This window comes from Diadema setosum, chromosome 22 (genome assembly GCF_964275005.1).
Source record: "Diadema setosum chromosome 22, eeDiaSeto1, whole genome shotgun sequence".
NCBI classification, from domain to species: Eukaryota; Metazoa; Echinodermata; class Echinoidea; order Diadematoida; family Diadematidae; genus Diadema; species Diadema setosum.
In genome coordinates this window covers 15,883,104-15,895,500 of record NC_092706.1, presented here as the reverse complement: position 1 = coordinate 15,895,500, position 12,397 = coordinate 15,883,104, and the positions used below count along the sequence as shown (strand labels likewise).

The following is a 12,397-nucleotide window of genomic DNA, read 5'->3' as shown; positions in this document are numbered from 1 at the left end:
GAGATGGCTAAGGTGCAGGTATGATCTCACTGCCCCGGAAAATAAAAGAGAAATCTGGCTGAAAAGACTCCATCTTTATTGAATGTTATATAATGAAACTAAGGCAGCAGGGGTCTGTTTCATAAGGATGTTTGCAGTTGTTGTGAGACTTTACCAAAAAATCACAATCCTCATGGCAACAATTGACATACTCACAACTGATTGGTTCTCCCTGGGCTGCTACTTGGATAACTGCCATGACTGCAACTTGCAATCAGTACAACATTTGCAGTGAAACATCCCCGCTTAAGTGGAGCAAAAAATGTCAGCATTGAATGCCAGAATATCATGTGGCACACAAAGGGATAGTGATAGGGTCATCTCAGTTCTTTGACTACAGGTATAACACACTTATTTATCTGAAATGTCACAAATTGAACATTTCCATGACAGATGAAGTGTTATAATGTGCATCGGAGGTAACACGGTTAATTATTTTTTTTAGTTGCATGTGTTTGATCATGTAACTGTGTGATGTTGAAATTGTTCTGACACATCATCTCCAAATGAAGAACAGATTAGTTTTATACTATCAGAGCAGTCAAGTAAAATTGCATGAAATCAAGTCTTTGGAGAATCTATAAATTTATGTTTTTACCCCCCCCCCCCCCCAAAAAAAAAAAGGAAAAGGGGGGAGGGGAATGACAGAAAGTATAAAGTGGAATGTCACACCACACTGATTAAAGAAGATGAAGAGACAATATCAGATAATTGCAACTGATTGACAAATTGCCCTACATCGACGTAAATAAGCACTGAATTGATCAGTGTTTTAGTAGTAGCCATGATAAAAAAATCATGGGCGTACATACTCGAGCAGGATTCGAACCTACGACCTCCTGATCACCGGACAGGCGTCATCTCCACTAGACCACCGAGCTTTCGCCCGACAGCAAGTGTTGGTTCTAGTCCTTATAGCATGCAGCGGGTACTGCTTTGTTATTCAAATTCATGAAATTCTTCCGTCGAGATGTTTTCATTGCAACTGATTGACAAATTGCCCTACATCGACGTAAATAAGCACTGAATTGATCAGTGTTTTAGTAGTAGCCATGATAAAAAAATCATGGGCGTACATACTCGAGCAGGATTCGAACCTACGACCTCCTGATCACCGGACAGGCGTCATCTCCACTAGACCACCGAGCTTTCGCCCGACAGCAAGTGTTGGTTCTAGTCCTTATAGCATGCAGCGGGTACTGCTTTGTTATTCAAATTCATGAAATTCTTCCGTCGAGATGTTTTCATTGCAACTGATTGACAAATTGCCCTACATCGACGTAAATAAGCACTGAATTGATCAGTGTTTTAGTAGTAGCCATGATAAAAAAATCATGGGCGTACATACTCGAGCAGGATTCGAACCTACGACCTCCTGATCACCGGACAGGCGTCATCTCCACTAGACCACCGAGCTTTCGCCCGACAGCAAGTGTTGGTTCTAGTCCTTATAGCATGCAGCGGGTACTGCTTTGTTATTCAAATTCATGAAATTCTTCCGTCGAGATGTTTTCATTGCAACTGATTGACAAATTGCCCTACATCGACGTAAATAAGCACTGAATTGATCAGTGTTTTAGTAGTAGCCATGATAAAAAATCATGGGCGTACATACTCGAGCAGGATTCGAACCTACGACCTCCTGATCACCGGACAGGCGTCATCTCCACTAGACCACCGAGCTTTCGCCCGACAGCAAGTGTTGGTTCTAGTCCTTATAGCATGCAGCGGGTACTGCTTTGTTATTCAAATTCATGAAATTCTTCCGTCGAGATGTTTTCATTGCAACTGATTGACAAATTGCCCTACATCGACGTAAATAAGCACTGAATTGATCAGTGTTTTAGTAGTAGCCATGATAAAAAAATCAAATCATTGTCAATCAGTTGCAATGAAAACATCTCGACGGAAGAATTTCATGAATTTGAATAACAAAGCAGTACCCGCTGCATGCTATAAGGACTAGAACCAACACTTGCTGTCGGGCGAAAGCTCGGTGGTCTAGTGGAGATGACGCCTGTCCGGTGATCAGGAGGTCGTAGGTTCGAATCCTGCTCGAGTATGTACGCCCATGATTTTTTTATCATGGCTACTACTAAAACACTGATCAATTCAGTGCTTATTTACGTCGATGTAGGGCAATTTGTCAATCAGTTGCAATGAAAACATCTCGACGGAAGAATTTCATGAATTTGAATAACAAAGCAGTACCCGCTGCATGCTATAAGGACTAGAACCAACACTTGCTGTCGGGCGAAAGCTCGGTGGTCTAGTGGAGATGACGCCTGTCCGGTGATCAGGAGGTCGTAGGTTCGAATCCTGCTCGAGTATGTACGCCCATGATTTTTTTATCATGGCTACTACTAAAACACTGATCAATTCAGTGCTTATTTACGTCGATGTAGGGCAATTTGTCAATCAGTTGCAATGAAAACATCTCGACGGAAGAATTTCATGAATTTGAATAACAAAGCAGTACCCGCTGCATGCTATAAGGACTAGAACCAACACTTGCTGTCGGGCGAAAGCTCGGTGGTCTAGTGGAGATGACGCCTGTCCGGTGATCAGGAGGTCGTAGGTTCGAATCCTGCTCGAGTATGTACGCCCATGATTTTTTTATCATGGCTACTACTAAAACACTGATCAATTCAGTGCTTATTTACGTCGATGTAGGGCAATTTGTCAATCAGTTGCAATGAAAACATCTCGACGGAAGAATTTCATGAATTTGAATAACAAAGCAGTACCCGCTGCATGCTATAAGGACTAGAACCAACACTTGCTGTCGGGCGAAAGCTCGGTGGTCTAGTGGAGATGACGCCTGTCCGGTGATCAGGAGGTCGTAGGTTCGAATCCTGCTCGAGTATGTACGCCCATGATTTTTTTATCATGGCTACTACTAAAACACTGATCAATTCAGTGCTTATTTACGTCGATGTAGGGCAATTTGTCAATCAGTTGCAATGAAAACATCTCGACGGAAGAATTTCATGAATTTGAATAACAAAGCAGTACCCGCTGCATGCTATAAGGACTAGAACCAACACTTGCTGTCGGGCGAAAGCTCGGTGGTCTAGTGGAGATGACGCCTGTCCGGTGATCAGGAGGTCGTAGGTTCGAATCCTGCTCGAGTATGTACGCCCATGATTTTTTTATCATGGCTACTACTAAAACACTGATCAATTCAGTGCTTATTTACGTCGATGTAGGGCAATTTGTCAATCAGTTGCAATGAAAACATCTCGACGGAAGAATTTTATGAATTTGAATAACAAAGCAGTACCCGCTGCATGCTATAAGGACTAGAACCAACACTTGCTGTCGGGCGAAAGCTCGGTGGTCTAGTGGAGATGACGCCTGTCCGATGATCAGGAGGTCGTAGGTTCGAATCCTGCTCGAGTATGTACGCCCATGATTTTTTTATCATGGCTACTACTAAAACACTGATCAATTCAGTGCTTATTTACGTCGATGTAGGGCAATTTGTCAATCAGTTGCAATGAAAACATCTCGACGGAAGAATTTCATGAATTTGAATAACAAAGCAGTACCCGCTGCATGCTATAAGGACTAGAACCAACACTTGCTGTCGGGCGAAAGCTCGGTGGTCTAGTGGAGATGACGCCTGTCCGGTGATCAGGAGGTCGTAGGTTCGAATCCTGCTCGAGTATGTACGCCCATGATTTTTTTATCATGGCTACTACTAAAACACTGATCAATTCAGTGCTTATTTACGTCGATGTAGGGCAATTTGTCAATCAGTTGCAATGAAAACATCTCGACGGAAGAATTTCATGAATTTGAATAACAAAGCAGTACCCGCTGCATGCTATAAGGACTAGAACCAACACTTGCTGTCGGGCGAAAGCTCGGTGGTCTAGTGGAGATGACGCCTGTCCGGTGATCAGGAGGTCGTAGGTTCGAATCCTGCTCGAGTATGTACGCCCATGATTTTTTTTTATCATGGCTACTACTAAAACACTGATCAATTCAGTGCTTATTTACGTCGATGTAGGGCAATTTGTCAATCAGTTGCAATGAAAACATCTCGACGGAAGAATTTCATGAATTTGAATAACAAAGCAGTACCCGCTGCATGCTATAAGGACTAGAACCAACACTTGCTGTCGGGCGAAAGCTCGGTGGTCTAGTGGAGATGACGCCTGTCCGGTGATCAGGAGGTCGTAGGTTCGAATCCTGCTCGAGTATGTACGCCCATGATTTTTTTATCATGGCTACTACTAAAACACTGATCAATTCAGTGCTTATTTACGTCGATGTAGGGCAATTTGTCAATCAGTTGCAATGAAAACATCTCGACGGAAGAATTTCATGAATTTGAATAACAAAGCAGTACCCGCTGCATGCTATAAGGACTAGAACCAACACTTGCTGTCGGGCGAAAGCTCGGTGGTCTAGTGGAGATGACGCCTGTCCGGTGATCAGGAGGTCGTAGGTTCGAATCCTGCTCGAGTATGTACGCCCATGATTTTTTTTATCATGGCTACTACTAAAACACTGATCAATTCAGTGCTTATTTACGTCGATGTAGGGCAATTTGTCAATCAGTTGCAATGAAAACATCTCGACGGAAGAATTTCATGAATTTGAATAACAAAGCAGTATCCGCTGCATGCTATAAGGACTAGAACCAACACTTGCTGTCGGGCGAAAGCTCGGTGGTCTAGTGGAGATGACGCCTGTCCGGTGATCAGGAGGTCGTAGGTTCGAATCCTGCTCGAGTATGTACGCCCATGATTTTTTTATCATGGCTACTACTAAAACACTGATCAATTCAGTGCTTATTTACGTCGATGTAGGGCAATTTGTCAATCAGTTGCAATGAAAACATCTCGACGGAAAAATTTCATGAATTTGAATATCAGATAACTTCCTCATTTGAAACTGTTTGCTGGATAATGCACTAGATGAAAGTCCCAGATTAAAAGTTGTTGAGGACATCTGCCATAGAGCAGACAGACTTTTAATTAATGTGACAGTATCACTTCCTTTCCTGTCAGACTTTCTGATCCTAACTTATTTCTAGTTCTTGCGTCTGTCCTTGAGCGTTGTCGGACAGATTCATACTATTCCTTCTAATATTTTTGTTTTCAACTTTTCATCATGAATACAAGCTTGGGATTAGTAAGGCATTATGAGTTGGCAAGAATTGTTTTGATGGAAAAATGATTTGGATGTGTGTGCATTTTGTTTTTCCTGTGACTTAAAGTTCAACATGAAAAGAATTGCCACAAAAAAGAAAAGATGATTTAGCATTAATTCTGCCTAAGACATTTTTCGTATCATTTATCATCATCCTTAAATCCTTGTCTACTATTCTTCACATGGTCACCACTTCTTTATATTACTTTCTCCATTCCCTTGAATCATAGAAAGATGAAGTGGTTTTTTATTCTTATATTTGCACCATGTGATATCAGTTTTCTATTCTGCCTCATTAAAATCTTCACTCACTATCCCTTATTGATGATCACCCAGATATTTTGGATGGTTAACAAATATAAAGATACAAAGGCTGAAAATAATTACCCACGGGGTAACAATGCCATAACAGCTCATTAATGTTGCTCTTGAACACCATGTATTCTGGTCACCTGAGACCTTTTCTGTCAAGGTAACTGGGAATATTTAAAGAACACATCAGGAAGTTTAAAGAATATATGTTAATTTCTCACTCTATGGTGTCTACATTCATACTGAAGTTGAACTTGAAAATGTCATTTGCTGTTCTTGTGCCAAATAATGCTATCTTGGGGCAAAATTTGATATAGAATGAGGTCTCACACAAGAGAACTGCAGCCTCTAGACTTAACATGATTCTGTTGGTTGGTCCTGCTGGAAGGCGTGATCAATACTGAAAGCATATGTACGAGTCAATCAATGCAAGAATGATGATCTAGTGTTGTCCTCCACAATGCCATATGGGTTTTAATCATTGACTTGAGTCTAGGCTCGTACCAGTTTTTGTCATTCAGAAATGTCTACATGTAGTGCTCTGGAAGGGACTATACAGCTAAAAGTTATTTCATCTTTATGGGTGTTAACTTGTGATCCAGTGTAATTATGAAATAAAACTCAGGGATGTTATATGAATGTAGTCTTTGCACCAGCCCCAAGTTATATGCCACATTCAGTCATCAGCAGTGTGTAGTCAGTATGCTCATAGTTAGTATAGTCCTATGCAAGACAAATATAGATGAATCATTATTCTCTGAATGGAATGATAATAAATCTGTTTTTATGCTTCAGAATATGTGGTTGTCTTTATGTGGTATCAAATGCACAGAGACTGCTTTGCTTGCCCTAATTTACTGTTTGTCTATGTTGAATTCAAATCAAACGTTAGCCTTGGAAGAAGGCTATCACATCTGAATTGGATTGCCTTAAAGACTTAGCAAACGTGTACCAGTGTGGCTTCAGTCAATATTGACACGTTCTCCTTGGTCTTGAACAAATTTGTCAGGGAGATCTTTTTGGTCATCGTATTGACACAGTGACCCCCACTTCCTCTTCACAGAGCTGGAGAGTAAACCTTGAAACATCAGTCAAGTGCTAAACTTGAAGTCCAACCCAAGGGGGATGCGACTGCACCCCTTGGAAGACTTTGCCATCTTCTGAACCCTATTTCCAAGATCTTCCATCAATACCTTAAAGTATTCCTTCACAGAGTGAAATTCTCAGTGTAGTGATGTTTCCTGGTTCATGACTCACCGGAGCCTCAACAGATTTGGCAGTTTTCTTGTCACAAATCAATGAATATGAAACTTGCCAAAAAGAATTACACATTTCAAACTTGCAGAAAATAATGACAGGTGTGGTTATTGTCAACCACACCAGGGAGGTGTTTGGAACAACTGTCTAATGTGCATATTGCCGTTTTGATGATTTCTAGAGGATGGTATTCAGTGAGTGATGTGCTGTATCTCTCTTGTAGGTGTGACAATATGGTTTCAAATGAGTGTATATAGATGTCATTTGTTCATGCAATTTTTTTAATGACCTTAGCTGCTTCATCCAATATAGTATTAGAAATTAGTATATTTGGGTCAGCATCGTACATAGAATAACAAGATGGCCTTCTCATGAGCCTATCCAGAAATCATTCAGCCTTACTTCATTCATGGAATTTGAGGTTTTTTCACTGTAACAAGTCAAATTGAGAGAAAAGACCAGACTTGTTATGAATGAAATTTCTGTGTTAGGATTCTCGTTCGTCTCATTCAATAATGTGGCGCCAAACTTGGGTTACGCCTGACGTACCACGGTGACTGTGGCGTGTCTTCATTGCGATGCGGTGAGAATTGTTTTCACGCCTACCGATTGCTCATTACCTGCATGGTGGATGTTGTCAAGTTTAAGAGCATTCTTGTGCATCCAAGGTAGAAACTTGTGGATGTTTGCTGACGTATATTCTCTCTTCCCATCTCTCCATCTCTTTTATTTTCTCCTGCCTTCTTCTTCTTCTTTTACCCACTTGATTGATCACAAGTTTTATTAAACGGGCATCACAACTCTTTAATGGTGGGAGTTTGTGTGGCCTGCCTGTTTACGATCAGTAGTGAAGCCCGGAAAAGGGCGAGCAAGATTTATCGTCAATGATATCACAGTGGGCTATGTGCAGTGACTGTACAGGTACAGGCAAGTCGTAATCATGATGAGATGGTTGGGGGGGGGGGGGGGGGAGAACGATGAGCGAGGGGAGGAAGATGAAAGCAGAATTAGCGATGATTTCAAAACGGCAAGCTATTCCGGAGCTGTTAGCGTGGAAGTAATCGTTGTAATGGAATTATGTTCGGTGATGATATAGACGATAGAAGTAAGCTGCTGGCATGGAACTCTATTAGGTGCGCCCTGCTGGACTTTTTTTTTTTTCTACCGTGCACTTCAAAGGGAGATGGACTGAAAGTGATTGGAAATTAGGATCCGGGGAGAGTTTGGCCCGTGATTTAGTATTTGGTCGTAGTCTATTTCATCATTACCTGTCAGCCAGATATTATTTCATGCAAGTATCTGGGTCAGGTGATTGGCTGATTTTTAATTCAGAACGTGCTTAATTTGAATACTTTTTGTGTATGCACTTAGGAGTGTGTGTCTGTGTGTGTCTATATTTTGTATTTCACTATGTTTGGTACTTGATAAAAATGAGAAAGGAGAAATTACTGATATTAATTCCTCTTCTGTGGATGTATAATTCCAGAAATAACACACCCTAGCTGTCTTACATCCTTCTCTTTTTGTCAAAGCAACTGTTTGTCCAGTGATGATGTTGCTAGGAAGGATGATGAATAATGATGTTGGTTGGAGTAAGGATGAAAAGGTAGAGGAGAAAGAAGAGGAGGAGGAGGAGGAGTAGGAGGAGGAGTATGAAGAGGAGGAAAGAGAAATACAGCAGGAAGAGGTTAATGATCTCGATAAATATAGACAAATGATGAACATGATTTATATCCAGGTTGCATTGAGGGATAATGTTGTCGCTGAGCATATTGATGATGGATGAAAACTTGTCGTACTTCAGAAGCCAGCTTCTGCTGTACAAATGTTTGCCTTTTCTTACTCAGTTTCAGGTATCATATACAGGAAGAGCTGTGCTCTGCCTTTTTCCTGCATTTGACCTTTGCATCATGGTTCACAAAAATGGATTTTAATCAATCATTGTTTCATGTCTGTATGTTTTTCTGCAGACCCCAGCTTGGAGCATGTGCGATTTGTCAAAGACTTGTCAGCGTGGTGGTACAAGCCGAACATTTCGCGAGACGACGGTAAGTCCATGGTGGCATGAAAAGCAGATTGGCGGATGATGTGACTCAATATGAGTAGAGGAAGTTGAGGAAGATGTGTGAGAAGTCATTTCATTTCCAGGATCTCCTGGGATAGATGATGTATTGTTCTTGTTTAAGGGAGTGATATTCGTATGTCATCAATCCCTGTTTCCTGCAGAAATGTATGTCTGCACATCTTAAATTTGCTGTAGAATATGTTGAGCACAGTGATGTGGTAGAAAGACACTATATGAATATGAGTATGATATTTGCATCAAAATATTCCTATGTAAAGTGTATGATTGAAATTGCTGAGTTAATAATAATTTAATCTTAGTATCATGATGTTACTTTTAGAAAGGACAAAAATTTAGACTTTCACAGCTTCTCATGAATCAACATCATAAAAGCCATAAGCCATGACAGTTTTGGTATCTAGAATGGGAAAGTCATTATTTTAAACAAGGGTATTAGAGCCTCTTTTAAATTCAATGTCTCAGCTATCTATAATGAGTCATGTCTGCACATAGGAGTCTCAGACACCAAAATCCTTATTCCACCCTCTTGTACGGACTCTGTATCCCCTTTAACCCATTGAGGAAGAGTCCCGAGTACACCCGCGCAAGTGTCTATGGGAAATACATGTATATGTTGTAGCAAAATCAGCCCATCCTCAACGGGTTAAAATTGCAACCTGCAAATTTGTCTCACTGTAATATGTGTCCCCTGTATACTCCTCACACAGCCATCAACATCCTGAAGGACAAGGCACCAGGAACATTCATTGTCAGGGACAGTAACTCCTTCCCAGGAGCCTTTGGCCTGGCCCTCAAGGTCTCGCAGGTGCCTGCAAACACGACGCCCAGGAAAGGTACGGTGACAGCAATGATGGTGAGAGAGAGAGTGGGATGGACACCCACATCTCTCTGCCATGATAATTCAGTAGAGTATCATTATCAAGGAAGAAAAAAAAAAACACAAACAAATGTTAATGATACAAACTCTCATTTTTACAAAATAATTTTTCTTGCACCAATGTGTAGATTCTTTTTTTTTTATTGTTGTTTAAATAAGCCCCCATTCAACAAAATTTCAGTGTGATTTCACTGATTCCAAAGGTTTTGTTGTTGTTGTTGTTTTTAAATAGGCTGGGATGGTTTGGTTTAGAAATAGATTGTGGCATTAGATCCAGTCTATAGAACAAGGACAATAGGTTAAGTTAAGCTCTCCGAACATAATATCCTATCTATTCACAAGTATCTGCTATATTTAGCAGGCATATTTTCAACTCAAAGATTTGCCAAGAAAAGGGCAGAGAGAGAGAGAGAGTTATGTTGTGGTGCAAAAGGTAAATGTATGCCCCACAGTTCCATTTAGTCTTTAAAATGATCATTAAGTGATTTTGTTGATTATGATTGATAGCTTTAGTATCATGCTGGTTGCATTCTCTTGGTATGTACATGTTGAATTGCCTTCAGCTGTATGTTACAAACTTACTACTGTTCATATGGCAGACAGTACAAATTGTAGCTGAATTGATGGTGGAAGAAAAAAAACAGAATGTCAGACCAGTCAAACTCCTAGCAGACTGAGTAGAAGATACTCTTTAGACTATTCTCCATTCACTCTAATTAGCATTACTAGATAGTTAAGACATATAAAATGTTAAACTTTGTAACTGCATTTAATTTATGACTTTCATGAAACTTCGCCATCCTGTTTGCATCATTTCACTCTGTTTATTAAACTCTTTGTGCATGTGATGTCGATTTCCACTTGAATCATCATGCCATTTATTGACAAATTGTCCTTCATCAGTATATTATATGATATCTATATTGATGAAAGGTAATTTGTCAGGAGAAAAAACTTGATGCAGGAATTCATTTTTTAAATCATCTAATTATCAAGAGTTCTGTTTGAAGAACTATTCTGACAGAGGCAATCCCAAGAGGAGAGTCAAATAGTTACATGATTTTATATTTTTTAATTATGATTGTTTGTTAACATTTTGATCGTATAGAGACCAATTTCTTGTTCTTGAGATTGACAGTTACATTTTATATGGCACACAGCACCCATAAAAATAATGAGACAGAAAGCATTGTGCACATTTTACTGGCAGAAAATATCCTGTGCGGAGGGTGACTGAAATAGATTCTCCCATTGGAGGATAATTCCCTTCCATCTCAAGTGAGCTGTGATTAGCACACGGGAAGAGAGAGAGAGAGAAATCTCTGTGGACCTTCTTCTATTCTTTATTTATTTTACGAGTGAAATCTACCAGGTAGACATGAGAGCTTTGCTTAGCTGATAACTAGGATTGATGTATTCATGCCAACTTGTCCCTCTACCCTGAGTAAATCGTAACCTTCTCATGCAGAACTTATACTCTTTCTACTTTCTCTTTGTCACCTATTGTCATTCCTCTCACTTTTTTCCCCTCTTTTTTTCCCCCCAACTCTAGCGTTTTCATGCTAGAGGAGAGATTACATAATGATCAAGAGTGTTCTGATACTCCACTGGTGATGAGGAGAATTTCCCATTCCATGATGCAGAATAGTGTTTAGTTGGATGAGGTATTTCCAAGCTTGGGTTCCTCATGAAATATTCATGGGAGATGTTTTAGCAGTGGCTGTTGTTATGGCAAGGAAGAGAAAATAGTAGTTGCTTTCACAGCAGAGGAAAGATACAGCATAATTACTTTTAAGAGTAAATTCATGGCAGGTCTTCTTCTTTCTTTCTTTCTTTCTTTTTTGTGAACGCCTTAGTGGGAGAAAATGAGCACTACCAGACTCTAGACACTTCTTGCCCAGTGATATTCTCCCTACCTGTCTCTTTAATTTTCATGTTTTAAATAACCAGAATAGTAAAAGTTTCATTGCTTGCTGTGACCAAGGACAGTGGTATATTTTAAGCAAATGCCACATCATGAGAAATAGCTTATTTATCATAGTCATCAGGTAACAAGAGTCACATTGTAATGGCTACAAAATATCCTTTTTCTTACACTCTGAAATTCTAATACTGTTCCATATTCTATGACAAAATAAATGTTGCATCATGCAAGTGTCATCTCCATGTCCTGTACGAGAATGTCACATGACCTTGACTCATCTGTTGGCACCAGGAATTTAGAATGACGCAGACAAAATGACAAGGAGGTATTAGGAGGAAGGGAAGAGGAAAAGAACTGAAACCTCGTTGATGACACAGCGCCCCTTTTTGTTCGAAAGAATGTAACTTCCCAAACGGATGAGAGGGGACAATAATGATACATGGCACACAGACTTCTGGATGTCTTCTTCATCTTTGCATGGGTTAGACGTTTTGGTTGCCTTTTTTTATTTTAACTGCGGACTGCGTCTCCTTCGTTAGGTGCTAGGATTCACCTTTATTTAATAAGTTGTGGAACAGAAGATCAGATTAGCCCTCTTCTGACTGACTGAGCAGCCATTCAGGCGGGCGGCGCTAACCTTCATTTTTCGTGATCTAAGTAGGCGTATTATTGGGATGCAGCCTGAAAGAGTCCAAAGAGGATTTGTGAGTCACAGATGGATTGGTGACAATTGGAAACA

At 40.2% G+C, this 12,397-nt stretch overlaps 1 protein-coding gene and 1 non-coding gene across 2 annotated transcripts in view; both read left to right on the top strand.

Moving 5' to 3' along the window:
• The window catches only part of LOC140245490 (tensin-1-like), a 305,353-nt gene that overhangs the window by 271,948 nt on the left and 21,008 nt on the right, over window positions 1-12,397 (top strand). Inside the window, exons 27-28 of the mRNA XM_072325060.1 lie at window positions 8,742-8,819; window positions 9,565-9,690. Coding sequence (XP_072181161.1) covers window positions 8,742-8,819; window positions 9,565-9,690 — 204 coding nt within the window. The remainder of the gene's footprint in view (window positions 1-8,741; window positions 8,820-9,564; window positions 9,691-12,397) is intronic.
• Trnai-gau (transfer RNA isoleucine (anticodon GAU)) lies at window positions 3,370-3,442 on the top strand. Its single transcript has one exon. It is a non-coding gene; the product is annotated as a tRNA-Ile (tRNA).